The sequence below is a fragment of the Chrysochloris asiatica genome, unplaced genomic scaffold (genome assembly GCF_000296735.1).
Source record: "Chrysochloris asiatica unplaced genomic scaffold, ChrAsi1.0 scaffold00007, whole genome shotgun sequence".
Classification (NCBI taxonomy): domain Eukaryota; kingdom Metazoa; phylum Chordata; class Mammalia; order Afrosoricida; family Chrysochloridae; genus Chrysochloris; species Chrysochloris asiatica.
In genome coordinates this window covers 5,252,381-5,269,013 of record NW_006408525.1, presented here as the reverse complement: position 1 = coordinate 5,269,013, position 16,633 = coordinate 5,252,381, and the positions used below count along the sequence as shown (strand labels likewise).

Below are 16,633 nucleotides of genomic sequence, written 5' to 3'. Positions count from 1 at the left end.
CATAGCTTGTCATGATCCACACAATCAAAAGCTTCTGCGTAGTCAATAAAGCATAGGTAAACATCTTTCTGATATTCTCTGCTTTCCGCCAAGATCCATTGGACATCAGCAATGATATCCCTCGTTCCACGGCCTCTTCTGAATCCGGCTTGAACCTCTGGAAGTTCTTGGTCAATATATGATTGTAGCTGTTTCTGTATTATCTTTAGGAAAACTTTACTTGCATGGGATATCAAAGAGATTGTCCGATGATTTCTGCATTCCGTTGGGTCACCTCTCTTTGGAATGGGCACAAATATGGATTTCTTCCAATCAGTCGGCCAGATAGTTGTCTTCCAAATTTCTTGGCAGAGATGAATGAGTGCCTCCTGTGCTGCCTCACTTTCTTGAAAGATTTCAATTTTCATTCCATCAATTCCTGGTGCCTTGTTCTTTGGCAATTCCTTGAATGCACCTTGGACTTCCTCCTTCAGTAGCATTGGCTCTTGATCATATGTATAAGGTACTAATACATATGGAGGCTTGATAAACACAGAAAGAAAGGCCTGGCAATCTCCTCCCCCAAAATAAGTCACTGAAAATCTTATGGAGCACAATTCTACTGAAACATATATGGGGTTGCCTTAACTTGGAATCAACTGGACAGAAACTGATTTTATGACAGTAGAGCAGGACTGTCCCTTAGTTCATCTTGGAGGTGGGGGTTGATGGAGAAAGGGTTAAGAAAGATGAAATGGAACTAGAATTAACAATAATGAGAACCGTTATATTTCAGATGCAAAAAAACAGTTTTCTTGTGGGCCAGAAGCAAAATGATTCCACAGTGGCTAAGCTCTTTCAAGCTTCTGGCCTTGAAAACCCTATACAGGTTTTTCGATAGCACTTAACAACATTTAGCTTTGACTAGGAAAATAATTAAGCTTAATTTTATACAGTGAATTTGAGACACCAGGTCATTCACATAGAGATATCAAGTTAGTAGTTGTTGTTAAGTGCCACTGAGTCGATTCCAACCCATAGCGACCCTGTATAGGGTTTCTGAAGAGTGGCTGGTGAGCTTGCACCACCAACCTTACTGTTCAAACAACTTTTCGGTCTAGTGCATTAACCCACAGTCCCACACCATTACAATGTATAATTTTGTTCTAAGAAAGAGATCTAGGGTACAAGAAATATCATTGTTTCTCTACGGCTAGCCTAGTGTAAGTCTTAGCAAAACCATGTCTTTACAGTAATACCCATCTTATGTTTCTTCTAACACACTGATGCTGAGTTGCTTCCAACTGATGGTGACCCTACCAGGACAGAGCAGAAGTATCTCATAGTGTCTCCAGTCTATGGAAGCAGATTGCCACATCATTCTCCTGTGGTGAGTTCAGACAGCTCATCTTTTGGTTTGTAGTCAAGTGCTTAACCACTGTGCCACCAGTGCTCATTTCTTCTGTGTGTCCTTTATATGTGTTTAATATATTCTTAATATTTAGAGAATAATGTCCTTCCCTTATTTGTAAACTCTCTATGAGGCTTCTGAGCTCCTGTTATAGTATACATGAAGAAGATGTCAATTAAAACATGATCAACTAGCTAAACTGCAACAGATGAATCAATTTGCATAAACAGGAGCATAAGATACAAGATAAGATAAATGGAATATGCATCCACCTAGAAACAAGTGCCAAATACAAAATCAAAAGAATTGATACTGTGTACTCAAAGTCCAGTGAGTTCCACTCTGTGGAAGAAATATCTAATTATGTGTTTAAAAAGTGAGATGGAGAGGTGTTGACAACATGCGGAATCAGTTACTGTACCTAACGTTTCAGTACCTAAAATATTAGAGATGTGTTCATGCAACTATCTAGTCAAACAAACCAATAGAATTCTGAAGGCCTAAAAACCACTGGTCTCAAATATAAGAGAGAATGAATAACTGTACTTGTTGTTGTTGTTAAGTGCTGTCGAGTTGATTGCGACCCTGTATAGAGTTTCCAAGGAGCAGTTGGTGAGCTTGAACCACTGACCTTGCAGTTCAGACGACTTTACAGTTTGATGCATTAGCCCACAGTGCCACACCAGGACTAGATTACAGAATTATGACATCTGTAGAAAATCAATGCTGCATTATACTACAAAAATACCAAATTCTGTGCCTCTGCCTATAAAGTTTTTCAACAGTTGAAAATCTGGATCTAATACAGGAACATGAGTACTCAGCTAAACATACTGCAAGCAAGTGTGTAAAGAGCTGAAACAGTTTAAGCTGAAAGTGTGTAAGGAGCTGAAGTTTAAGGTTTGCTGCTGCTGCTGCGGCTGTTGTTGTTAAGAGCCGTCAAGTTGGTTCTGATTCATAGTGACCCTGTATAGGGTTTCCAAGGAGTGGCTGGTGAGTTTGAACCTCCAACTTTGTGGTTCAAACAGAGCTATGGATGAGTGGTTATCCTACAGTGCCACACCAGAAGTTTCAGGTGGACAAGGGGAAGAAGTTAGAAACGTAAAAGTATAACTAAAGACAGGCTAGCCAAGGGAAATATTAGCATAGAGAGTCATAACTTTCTTACTTATAGTTATTCTTCTCAGTGTGGATGCTCCTTTTTTAATTATTAAAGACAGTGTTAAATATATCCAACTCCTTTCTACCTGTTTCCATGCTGGGAATGATTTGTTTTTGAAGAAGCAGGCACCTCTTGGAAATCACTGAATGAGTCATCCAGAGAGCCTGACTTAGAAGCATCTTGAAAATCCTGGAAGTCATCTTCTTCTTGCTTTACCACCTAAGTTTAGATATTTCAAGAGAAAAAGCATCATTTTGATAAAATGGTTAGCAACAAGTCTCCAGCTGACAACCACAAAGACTATATTTTTAAATTTCCCAATTTAGGTTAAAAACCCACTGCTACTGAGTCAATTATGAGTTATAGCCACCCTAAATAGGTTTTCCGAAACTGTAAAACTTCATGGGAGTGGACAGTGCCATCTTGCTTCATTGGAGAATCGTTTTGAGTTGGTGGGTTTGAACCACAAACTTTGCAGTTAGCAGTCCAACACTTAACCCAGTGAACCACCAGGGCTCCTTATTTAGGTATAACCGCCCAACTTCAGAAGAACATTCTTCAGATGTACCATCAACTAAGTGCTTATTGAAAGAATCTTGTTTTGTATTTTTAGATACTCTCTGGTCCAAATGGCGAAAGAATGAATCGGTCCTATTTTTCAATAGCTAAATAACATTTACTGTGTTACTGGGTACATCAGACCTTCGAAAAACCAAACAAACAAAAACCAAACTTGCTGCCATCTAGTCAATTCCAACTCACAGTAAAATTCAGTATTACTAACAGCTCATTTGTTTTATAGAAAAATGGGCTTATAGCATACTTGCTCGATACTTTAAAACACTGTAGTCGTGTGACATGGATATCTTTCTATGTAGCACAGATTGATCAATTTCATTTATTGAAATTGTTTACTACTGTACAGATAAACCAAAGTTTATCTCATCTTTCTCTTGAAGGACTTTTAGCTGTTCCTAATGTTTTACTCTCACAAACAATGCTACAGCACATAGCCTTGCATAGCTCTGCTACTTTGAGTTACTAACAGATTCCTAATAGTGTGACTGTTAGATCAAAAGACACAAACTTTCTATAGCTATTTCCAAACCTGTCTTCCAAAAAGGTGGCATGATGAAACCTATAGTATATTAGTCACTTTCCCCTATATTTTCATTGATACTAGATGTTATACCTTTAAAAAAATTTTGTTAATCTGAAGAATGAAAACTAAAAGTACTTTAACTTCAACCTTAGCAGTTTCTTTAAAATGCTTATTTTTTGTAGATTTGAAGTTAAAATGTATATAATGTTAAGAACTACAAATCTTTAGCTAAAGTTCAAATAGTTTAAGGCTTAAGACATACCCTTTGCTTTTTAAATAATAAGAGATTAAATCTTGTATTGTTTGAATACTATTTATTTTCCACCACAATCCAACAATATTCTGTATGCAACCCCATGAAAAAAGTCACCCAGATTCCCTGCCAGGGATTATTTGTAATGTGAACAGCTTCTCCACTTACCTGATTTGCTGGATATGTTGGCAAGAAACCACTGGAAGCCTGGGCTGCAGCTCCACCCACTGGTCCAACAAGGTTAATGCCCATGACTGGCTGTCCCAGATTGAGTGGCATGGAGCCTGCCGGGCCTGAAGGCATCACAGTGGGCTGACTCACAGGAGTAGGAAGAGTCATAGGAAAGCCACTTAAAGTTGGAATAGGAGCTGCAGGAAACTGGCTTAAAGTATCAGGATTCATGGCAGGAACTCCTCTCTACATACAATAGGAAGGAAATGGAAACACTTTTGGGGAATTGCAAACCACATACACTCTAAATCTGACCAACAGAGATCTAAATACAACAAAACCTGTAGTTCTGGTATGTTTCTACTCTTGACTCTCCCAAAACATGAATTTGATACCTGCCCCCCAAAAGTAACAAATTTAATGTAAAACCTAATATTTAGCACCAAAGAAATTGCTAATAAATCTGTTCTGACATTTTCCTCTCTGACAATTTTGATTAATTCACCATAATCAAGTGATACAAAATATTTTTTTAATATGAGAAAAACTGCCACGAAACTAAGAATATATCTACGGGATTTTAAATAAGGACTTCAAAGGGCAGAGAGAGTAATTGTGCCTAGTACTGGCTAACTCTCAAGTTATTATCACCCAGAGAATGTTACTATCCTAAAGAGTCTTTAAACAAAAGAATATTTTGTTAGTATGTACATCATTGTTGTTGTTAAGTGCAGTTGAGTCAGTTCCGACTCTGTGACCCTGTATAGGGTTTCCGAGGAGCAGAAGGTGGGTTTGAACTGCCAACCTTGTGGTTCGCAGTGCAGTGTTAATCCTACAGCACCACACCAGGAGTCCATGTACATCATTTGTTGCTGTTGTTAGGTGCCATTGAGTCAGTACCATCTCATAGTGACCCTATGCACAAGAGAACAAAACACTGCTCGGTCCTGGGCCAACCTCACAATTGTTGCCACATCGAAGCTGCGGATTTTTGCAGTACTGCATCCTGAAAATGATCTAAATTTCAATGTATAGATTCTACAGTATTATAATAAAAAAAAGAATTTCACAGTCTTTCAATTTATACCAAAGGTTATTTGATCTAACTGCAGAAACATTGTGTACCTGTGTTACTGCTATCATGGCCAGAACAGTATAAAGTTCTTCTTTAGTAAGTCTGCCAGGTGTAGTTCGATTAGCTAAGGCCCATATCTGTCCAAGAGTTTCCCTGGGAAGTCCAGATGACATCAGAATGGGATAAAGTTTAGCAGTATCTATTCCAGTTGGAGTCACTGTGGTTTCTAAAATTTTCTTATAAGCATCTATTAAAAGAAAGACCATATTACAAAAGAAAATGCATTACATGAAATGAAATACGACAGGATGCGTGTAAAGCTGATGTTCTCCCATGTAAACCTCACAAAAACTTAAATAAAAAAAAGTAAATGCATTACAAATCATTTAAAAAAAAATTATTGTTGTTGTTGTTATACAAAATAATCTCCAAACTGCTCTAATAGAATATTTCTAATCCAGAGCCATCACTGCTATAAAGTTATCCAAGTGGAATTTTCCAGTGGACATTTAGGGTCTAAAGCTCAAGAGAGATTAGTACTTGGTCCTAAAGATAAAGATTTAGGACTGAGAGTAAGAGAAAGCTTTGTAATTCAGTAGAAGATTGTAATGACAAGAAGACGTGGTATAAGTAGACACTGCGTACTTTTAACAGAGAAGAAGTCAGCGAGTAATGGGAACAGTTTGAAAATAGCAGTAAGAAGCAAGAATTATACCAACACCACCTGCCCAATGAAATACTATTGGGGAAGGTGCAATGGAACTAGAAGCTTGGGGAAAGATCTGGTTATCAGTTAATGTGAGGAAACAGAACAAGTGTTTGAAAAAAAGATGAGAGAATTGGGGAGTTTTTCATAATAAATTAGGTTTCCAAAGAACAAAGTGGCAAAGGCTGTTAGAAGTAGGGCTGCCAAATGAAGTAAGGACACCCATACTGCATCAGATATACATACATTAAGCAATTATCTGTTGTTTACCTTAAATTCAAATTTAACTGGGCAGTCTGTTTATTTGCTAAATCTGACAATCCTAGTTAGAGATGGTGTTAGGGATGACAGTAGCTATGGTTAAGGAAGACAGAGAAATGCTTAAAAGAAAAATTTAGCATCTAGGATTACATGTTAAGATTCTGACTATTAAAACAAATATTTTGGCTAAGAAAGTATGCATACATGTATGTTTGGAAGGTGGAAAAAGAAATAAAAGTTAACACAAAATGAATAGAACTCTAAAGTAAATCAAGTTCTAGATTTATTATCTGGCTTATGGAGAGAGAAGAGAAAGAAAAACTGTCTAATGGGCAATAGAATAAAACATAAATTTTATGTATAATTGCAGTCCGATATGTTTCCATATGTGATTATGATACAAACTAGACAGACATTAATGGTTTCTTCCACAAAACTTCAGCTGTGAATATCTTGTATGAGTTTAATTAACTTTGGGGGAAAAGGAATTTTAGTCTATGACCAGAAAAGAAAATTGAAGATCTAATGAGTTACCATTAGTTTTTTAAGAGGTACACAGCAAAATTACACGTGACAGCATGCATGTGCTGGTTTAATGGTCTCTGCACATCATCGTGGCATAGACAGATGACTATATTCAACTAATATCACAAAATGAGCACCTCAGTGGCTTTGTTTGGCTCGACAGTAATAGGACACATAAAACAGTGAACTTTCTTCCAATGTGGTAAAAAGATGCCACATGGTCTTTTACTTCATATAGTATCACATGACAAAGGGATCAAAGAGTATTTATAAAATAAAAACTAATCATTATCAGTTCAGAAAATTAGTATGCATTTAAAAACTAATTTAATAGGAGTAATTAAAAGTAGTAATACTATTTAATAATCTATAAAAGAAATATTTGATAATGTTTTTCCACGCCTGACAAATCCATTGAAGCTTTTAGAAATAAAAGTATTAAAATAATTAAAAACTACAGCCTTCGAGTTGATATGGACTCTTTGCGATCCTACAAGACAGAGGGTTTCCGAGACTAAATCTTTGAGAACAAACAGCTGCATCTTACTCCAGTAGAGGAGCGGGTGGGTTTGAACTTCTGACCTTTTGGTTAACGGTTCAATGTGTACCCCACAGCACCACCAGGGCTCCTTTAAATGAAACTTTAAAACGAAAACATTACTCTCGCATTTAGAGCTATTCCCTTACGAGGTAGCCTTAGGACAGTTTTTACTTAAGTTTATATATTCCTTTAGGAAAAGAAAACAAAGAAAAACCTTAAAATTCCTTCTGTGTATTTTAAAACCACAATAGTAAACATTTACAACATCTAAACATCTAAAGCAAAATGATTCAAACAGGGATCCTGAGCAAGGAAACTCGTACCTGGAACCAAATTCTCATTGTAAATCCAAGGAGGCATTCTGGGCTGAACGGGATCCTGTGAGGGAAACACTCCCACACCTAAAAGACAAGGAACATTAGGAACATTATTTATTGTACATAATGATCCATGTGGAAGATGAGGAAATCACACCGAATCATGTTTTTTTTATATAGAAGAGCACTGGCTGGAGATACTTAAATAAAATAAAAAGTCACCAATACAACTAAAATATTCAGTTTCTAAACAACTCATGTACATTAACTATACTCTAAAGAAAAACTAAAGTGCACCAAATCAATCAATATTCTAAACCATATGAGTCTTGTACCATCTCATATAGATTATAAATTAAAAGAAAAAAACATGATAAGCAGTTTAAAAAAAATATATATCCATAAACAATTTAACTGCCCCAAAGCTTTATGCAGTTTTTGTTTCTTCTCAAATGCTGATTTTAAATTTGAATATGAAAACTACTGTCTTAGATGTATAAAGTTTTGCTTTGTTTTGTTTTGTAGCCCAATTCAATACCTTCTTATCTAGTAGGATAACCCTTTAAAGTCTGCCTCTTGGGCTGTCCACATTGTAATTGCTCTCTGTGAGCTGAATTAAAAAAAAAAATTGGATTTTTTAGACTTCAGAGACTTTTAGTAAAACTATGTTTTCATTGGTGACTTTTCCAGTTATAATTTTAACTTCTCAATCTTTATTTAGAATGGAAAGTTGTACAGGAAAAAAAACCAAACAAGACAGTTTTTATCAAATAAGAGAGAGGAAGGAATATTTAAAAACAGGAATGATTCTGATTAAGAAAACGGGTTATCAAAATAATTTCTTAAAAAGGCATAATAATGTGTTGAAAGAATTCAGAGCAAAATCTTAGTGGTTAATTATAGAAAGGGATGCATAAAATTTATTTTAAGCAAAATTTTCAACTAGCAAAATTAAGCAGCATTCATTTGAAGATTAATGCTTAAGATGTCAGCATTGAAGCACAGTTTGTGATTAAGATGTTAGCACTGAAGCACATTTAGTTACACGGATTGTTTTGCTGAAGGGTCATGGGCTCACCACACTCTTCAATGGACAGCTTTTGGTCTGGAGTCTTTTCTGCCTCTGCTGAGGTGGCATCTACAGCACCCCCATTCCTGGCTGTTAAACTGGGGTGGTTCTTACTGGAAGCTGGGCATGGGGCTTTGTGCCCACCTTCAGAAGTTTTTAATTTAATTTGCTCCTGCCCAGATGTACTTATGTCACAAGATACTAGAAGTGTCTCCTCCAAAGATGGGCCTAAACAAACAGCATGAAGGATTATTGGTCTCTATTTCTTATCTTTTCAATTATCCACTCCACCCCCAGATTCTAGAGAAAAGGTCTTGCCACATAAAAACTTGAATATAATTCAACCACTGCATATTTGTATACGACTTGGAGAGACTTTGAGATACTCGCGAGAACTTGTACATACATCATCTTCATTGACTCTCAAGAATTCTAGGCGAGAGTATGGAGAATGGTGTCATGAAAGAAGACTGACTAACTTTGAAATCTGGAGAGTTACAAAAGATACAGATACTTCTACTAACCACTGAGTAGATCTCTAGCCAGTAACATCATCTCTGGGTCTATTTTTACATCCCTCAAATGAGAGAGTTTGGATTAAGTATGTGTCTTCTAAGTGTTCTTCCATTACCATCTCAAGATTGAATACATTAAAAGCAAACCAAAAACACTGCCAGTCAATTGATTCCACCTCAGCAACCTTATAGGACAGAATAGAACTGCCCCACAGGGTTTGCAAGCCTGTATATCTTTACAGAAGCAGTCGATCACATCTTTCTCCTGCAGAGCAGCTGAGCATTGAAACCTCAGACCTTTCTGCTGCCCTCAGTACTACACAGAGGATAAAACTGAGGATAGAGATGTCTAAAGACTTGTCCAAAGATAAGCAGACTGCTCATCACTGAACCAGAGAAAGCATATTCTAAAGTAGTTCTCCCTGGTGCATAATTCTTCAGGAAGCCATACTGGTGATTTTCCTAAACAAAAGAGTAATCACCTTAAGAAATCAGGTGATTAAAAAAGCTCTAGGGTTGTTTAAAGAGCTCCTAATTTAGGAGCAAAAGTTTAAACCACTTTTCTGAAATATGAGGCCCCCAGAATTGAAAAAATATAGGCTCTTATTTTGGTAGATTTAAAAACTACTCATGCAATTCATGTACAAGTTTCTTTACCGATACTGGATGGTATTCTGTTTATAGAACAGAAGCAAATTTTCCTAGAGTATTATAAGAACATTTTCATCAATAATGTTGAGTTACCTGCTTTCTGTACAGTGTGTGAGGCTGAAGCAGTAGAGAAATAAGGAATTTGCTCAGGGACACCAGGTAAGGCAAAAGACACTGGAATCTGACCTGGAGGGAGAGGCTGTGCCCCAGCCTTCTGTGTATGCAACTGGCCAACTGGGGTGGTGGGGTGGTAAGACTGAAAGGCCTGGGAAGTGGAAGAAGGCCCACATTTGGGAACTTCAACAGGCCCCTGCATAAAGTCACTGAATTCTTCTTCATCAAAGAAGGCAGGTGATGGGGAGACAGTTATAGAAGAATGAGATGATGTGGGACAATCTGCAAAATGGAAAATGGCAATGAAACACAGAGACATGAAAATCAACAGGGAAAAGGAAGTCAAGATGTAGTGCAATTCCAAAAGAACATACTGAAATATGAATAATGATGAATGCACACAAGAAATAACACAATTAACCATAGTCAAATGAAATGATACAATGCATGTAAAAACACCGATGTCCATTTATACACAATTTTTATGTCTTTTTTAAAGGAACTTTTATAGCTATTTTGCATTTAGTTCAAAAACAAGAAAGATTCCAATGAAACACAAAATTTCTTTCCTTCTTTGATTAGATTAGAATGAATTTTTTTTCCCCCTTAACTGAAACCAGTAATGATTCACATCAAAGTGATGATTATTTTCAGAACCTGAAAGGTCTGCTTATCTGGGTGGTATTCTCTGAAAAACAGATATAAGAAAATCAATTTACATGCTGCTGAAAACATCATGTATTAGAGAAATAAATAATGCTTAAATTTCATTAGGACAGTAAGGAACAACGTATAACCCAACTTATACTTGTCATATCATGCCTGATCCATACACTTTACATGTAAGTCACATTTCTGTAAAGTTATACTGTAAGATATGAAAATTGCAAAAGCTGATTCTTACATATTACCAAGCTCACATTTTCTTGTGAAAATATAATAACTGAGAGACCGCAAAGTAATTCAACAATTCAGTAGTCAATTTATGAAAGAAAGATAACCCTACTTTGAATTGCTTTAGTATTTATTAAAGCCTAAAATCACAGCTTTCAGATGGATTGCACCTCAATTTAAACAAAACAAAAATCTTCACAACTGGTCCAATAAACAATATCATGATGAATGGACAAAAGATTTAAGTTGTCAAAGATTTAATTTTACTTGAATCCACAATCAATGCCCAGGGAAGTGGCAGTCAAGAAATCAAACAAAATATTGCATTAGGCAAATCTGCTGCAAAATACCTCTTTAAAGAGTTAAAGACAAAGTTGTCAGTTTGAAGACTGAGCTGTGCCTGACATAAGCCATGGTGTTTTCAATCACCTCATATGCATGTGAACACTGGACAATGAATAAAAACCAGAAAAGAATTGATGCCTTTCAATTATGCTGTTGGCGAATATACCATGGACTGTCAGAAAAATACACAATTCTGTCTTGGAAGAAGACGTAGAATGAATGCTCCTTGGAAGCTAGGATAGCGAGACTTTCTGGTTCCTGGAAAAGGACATCGAGCTTGGTAAAGTTGAGGGTCACTGAAAAAGAGGAAGACCCTCAGTGAGATGGATTGATAGGAGTGGCTGCCCCAATGGGCTCCAACATAACAATTCTTGTGAGGAGGGTGCACAACCAGGCAGGGTTTTGTTTTGTTTACACAGAGTTGCTATGAGTCGGAATGGACTCCACAGTACCTAACAACAATGACAAAGCCACAGGGGGTGGTCTGGGTGACTCAGGGAGTTTTTGATTGGCTGGTAACCTAAAGATTGACAATGTGAATCTACCCAGCAACTCCTAGAAAAAAAGTTCTTGCAATCTGCTTCCTTAAAGATTAAAAATCAAAATCCCAAACTTATTTCCATCAAGTCAATTCCAACTCAAGTGATTCCAGATTACTGACTAGGCTTTTCTTGGGTATAATCTTTTGTATGTATGTGTGTGTGTGTGATTTAGGTAACAAATTAGTTTTCCACTCAATAATTGATATACATTTTGTTTTGTAACATTTGGGGCAGTCCCCTCAATGGTTAGCATTCTTGCCACTTCTTCCTTGGATTGCCCATTTTCAGTCTTCCTTCTTTCCTATCTCTTCCTGCGTTTTGACCTTTGTTTTGGAGCAGATGCTACCATGCTGGTCTTGGATGGTTGACTGTTCTGTGCAGAACGTTCCTCATTGGTGTGACTGTTCATTTTACAGGCCTGCCCACTGTTTGGCTGGGAAGGTTCAGTTCTGGGTTTGAAGGTTATCTAAAGCCCACAGTCTTGGGAGCTCTACCAGTCTCTATCACCAGTCTGGTGATTCTGAATTTTGTTCTACTCTGTCCAGGACCTTCTATTGACAGGTCACAGAAGTTTGGTAGGGATATCTGGGCACCATTCTAGTTATTCTAGTTCTCCTCCAGGACTCAGGGTAGTGGAGGCTGTGGTTTGTGTGGTTCACTAGCTCCGTGGACTAATTTTATTTGATTCTTTTTTTCACTCTTGAGTCTTTGATTTTATTTACTTTTTATTTTTCCAGAAGGAGAAAGATCAAGAGTTTCATCTTAGCTGACCCCAGTGGCTACTCATCAAATTACACTGTAGAGTACTGACCTAGATACCCTCCAATGCTATAGGGCTAAGCCCCTATGTCAAGTGACTTACCCCCTTCAAGATACTTGTTTCTACTCACAAGATTTCATAACTTTGTCCCCTGTTTTCTATATTATACATATGATCTTATATGTAGTATATACAAGGGGGCTTCAAAAAGTTTGTGGAAAAATGGAATGAAAAGATAATGGAATTTTTCCACAAACTTTTTGAAGCTACTCATACAAATATGTATGTAGAAATATACCTTCTGACAAACCTATATAAACTCATGGGTATAATCCGTCTGCCTTCCCATAACCTGTTCAGCTTCCATGTCTACCTATTGTTGTTGTTAGGTGCCATTGAGTCATTCCTGACTCATAGTGACCTTATGCACAGCAGAACGAAACACCGCCCAATCCTGGGCCAACCTCACTACTGCTGCCACGCTTGAGTCCATCGATGCTGCCATTGGCCAATCCAGTTTGTTGGGGGTCTTCCTCTTTTTCTCTGACCCTCTACCTTAAAAATACATGATATCCTTCTCCAGTGACTGGTCCCTCCTGACAATATGTCCGAAGTATGAGAGACAAAGTTTGGCCATCTTGGCCTCCAAGGAGCACTCTGGCTGCACTTCTTCCAAAACAGATCTATTGGTTGTTTTGACAGCCCATGGCACTTTTCAATATTCTCCTCCAACACCATAACTCAAAAGCACCAATTCTTCTATGGTCTTCCTTATTCACAGTCGAGATTCCACATCCATATGAGGTTACTGAAAATACCATGGCTTGGGTCAGGCACACCTTAGTCCTCAAGCTGACATCTTTGATCTTCGACACTTTAAAAAGGTCTTGTGCAGCACATTTGCCTAATGCAATACGTTGTTTGATTTCTTGACTGCTGCTTCCGTGAGTGTTGATAGTTGATCCAAGAAGAATGAAGTCCTTGACAACTTCAATCTTTTCTCCGTTGATAAGAATGTTGTTTATTGGTCCAGTGGTGAGGATTTTTGTTTTCTTTACATTGAGATGTAATCCATACCGAAGGCTGTGTTCTTTGATCTTCATCAGTAAATGTTTCAAGTCTTCTTCACTTTCAGCAAGCAAGGTTGTATCATCTGCACATCACACGTTGTTAATGAGTCTTCCTCCAATCCTGATGCCACATTCTGCTTCATATAACCTAGATTCTCGGATTATTTGCTTGGCTTATAGGTTGAATAAGCATGGTGAAAAAATACAACTTTGTCACACACCTTTCTTAATTTTAGAACATTCAGTGTTCCCATGTTCTGTTCGAACAACTGTCTCTTGGTCCAGGTACAGATTCCTCATGAACACAATTAAGTGTTTCAGAATACTCATACTTCGCAATGTTGTCTATAGCTTGTCATGATCCACACAATCAAAAGCTTTTGCATAGTCAATAAAGCACAGGTAAACATCTTTCTGATATTCTCTGCTTTCAGCTAAAATCCATCAGATATCAGCAATGATATCCCTTGTTCCACGGCCTCTTCTGAATCTGGCTTGAACCTCTGGAAGTTCTCTGTCAATGTAAGCTTGCAGCCGTTTCTGTATTACTTTTAGTAAAACTTAACTCGCATGGGATATCAAAGAGATTGTCCGATGATTTCCGCATTCCATTGGGTCACCTCTCTTTGGAATGGGCACAAATGCCTACTAGGTACCTATTCACAGATTATTGTTTGTTATTACTATTATTACAGGGTTGTGTATGTAATAATATTTACCTTGAACTCTTGTGCACTTTCCAGTATCTCCTTTGCCTTAGTCAGATTGTGCTGACCTCCTTTGACTTTAATCTGTATGGAAGCAGCCTTCCAGGACTTTTTTCCATGGCACTGCTGGCTGGGTTGGAACCGTCAACCCTTAAGTTAGTTGAGTTATACCTTTTGGGCCACCTGGGACCTTTCCCTAAAGATTACTGCCCAAAAAACCCTCGGGAGCAGTTCTACTCTACAACACATGGAGTTGAAACTGACTCAATGGTAACAGGCTTTAACAGGGAATAGTCAAGCTTTTTTAAAAAAAGGCTCTCACATTTGAAAACTGAGACACTACATGCTTATAAATTAAGGGAGAAAGGAGAAAAATTGATGCATCTGAATGATGATGCTGGCTAAGAGTATTAAAAGTAGCATGGACTGCCAGAAGAGCAAACAAATTCTGTCTTGGAAGAATGCAGCCAGAATGTTCCTAAGAAGCCAATATGGCAAGAGTTTATCTCTCATACTTTGGACATGTTGTCAGCAGGGACCGATCTCTGGAGAGGACATTGTGCTTGGTAAAATGGAAGGTTTTAAAACTAAAAAGAGGAAGACCCCAATGAGATGGAATGACACAGTGGCAGCAGCAATAGGTACAAACATGACAATTGTGATGATGACACAGGATAGGGCAGTGTTTGTTCTGTTGTGCACTGACAGGGTCACTATAAGTCGAACTGACTCATGGGCACCAGCCAACAACAACAACAACAGCATGCTTATTACTTCTCTTTTGGATCAGTGAAATAAAAACTGGCAACATTCAAAGTGAGATGAAAGATACATACTGAATATTCGAAGTTACTGCCTTAATTCATCTTGTTTTTAAGAAAAAGCCTGCTTGGTGGAGGTCCCTAGGACCATCAATGGAGAAGAGCGGAGAGTGGGACCCTACCCAGAGAAGCAGTGATGCCTGAGATGGAGGCAGAGATGATGACGTGGAGAGATGGAGCAGCTGGAGACTTGAGATTCAGAGACGGAGAGGGGCTGTGTGTTGACGACTGGGGGGCGGGGGGCAGGCTTGCAGGGTATACCCTTTGGTTGGTTGATGATGCATGGAGGGGATGCTAACCGTGGCAATGAAATGATATACGATAGAATGAATGTAAAACTAATGTTCTCCCATGCAAACTATCATACAATTCACAATAAAACATTTATTAAAAAAAAACAAACAAAAAAAACCTCCTGCTTGGACCACTACTGGTACAAAGTAGAAGTAATGGAACCCTGAGAGCTACTCTGCATGTTTATAAAAGGCATAATGGACCGTGCCTATTTACTAGCAATAAAGCTGCAAATGCTCGTATAATATCTCGTTATATTTGGCTGGAATTATGTTAATTCTATGCGCTATATATTTTAACTCCTAAGATCTCACAATGACACATAGGTATGAAACGTCTATCATATGAGTAATAAAAAGCATAAAATGTCATCAATATAGTTTACATGTTAAGTATTTTAGAATAAACATTCTATAGGGAAATTTTTCTTCTCATTTATTACTTGCTGATGTTGCATGACTCAAAATGAGAAGAAACAGCTCGAAACACTCATGAATATTCAGAATCTGGAATGTATAAAGTATGGATGCATAAATCTAGAGAAACTGGAAGTTGTCAAAAACTGAAATGCTTGAAGATGGATATCCTATGAGTTTGTTGTTGATAAATGTCATTAAGTTGGCTCAGTGCTTATCCTATAGTACCACAGGATCACTACTTCTCTATAGGGGTCCTGGTGAGGCTCTATAGGATAAGCTCTGGACTGCTAATTGCAAGGTCAGTGGTTCAAACCCACCAAGCTGCTCCTGGAAACCCTATACAGGGTTGTTATGAGTTAGAACCAGCTCGATGGAACTTAACAACACAACAATGCATAGGATATCCATCTTCAAGCACAGTGAACTCAAATGTACCGGTATTGGTCACCTGAATTGAACAATCATATGATCTACTATTAATGAAGAGGAATGGCATCACATTCCATTGTCAAAAAATAAAGATAAAAAATTTCAAGTTCCATCCTGAAGTACAATGCTGTCAATGACAGTATAATATCCATACACCTACAAAAAAACCAATGAAAAGATTATTATTCAAATTTACACAAACCACTAATCCCAAAGATGAAAAAATTAATGATTATTATAAATTTCTATGGGGAGTGTGGTAGCTCCATAGAATAAGCAATGGGCTGCAGATCCTAAGGTTGGTGGTAGAGTCTACCAGGCGCTTGGAGGGAGAAAGATGAGGCTTTCTGTACATGGCGAAGATTTACAAGACTTGTTGCTATGGGTTAGAACCAACTCAAACTGGTTGTTGTTGTTATGTGCTGTGGAGTTGGTTCCGACTCATAGCAACCCTGTACAGGGTTTCCGAGGCTGTAAATCTTTACGGGAGCAGAAAGCCT

General features: G+C 37.7%; 1 protein-coding gene across 1 annotated transcript in view; it reads right to left on the bottom strand.

Moving 5' to 3' along the window:
• The window catches only part of SYNRG (synergin, gamma), a 96,944-nt gene that overhangs the window by 44,881 nt on the left and 35,430 nt on the right, over positions 1–16,633 (bottom strand). The window contains exons 7-10 of the mRNA XM_006832342.1: positions 7,510–7,587; positions 5,204–5,400; positions 4,076–4,324; positions 2,638–2,771 (exon numbers count right to left, since the gene is read on the bottom strand). Of these exons, the coding sequence (XP_006832405.1) occupies positions 2,638–2,771; positions 4,076–4,324; positions 5,204–5,400; positions 7,510–7,587 (658 nt within the window). The remainder of the gene's footprint in view (positions 1–2,637; positions 2,772–4,075; positions 4,325–5,203; positions 5,401–7,509; positions 7,588–16,633) is intronic.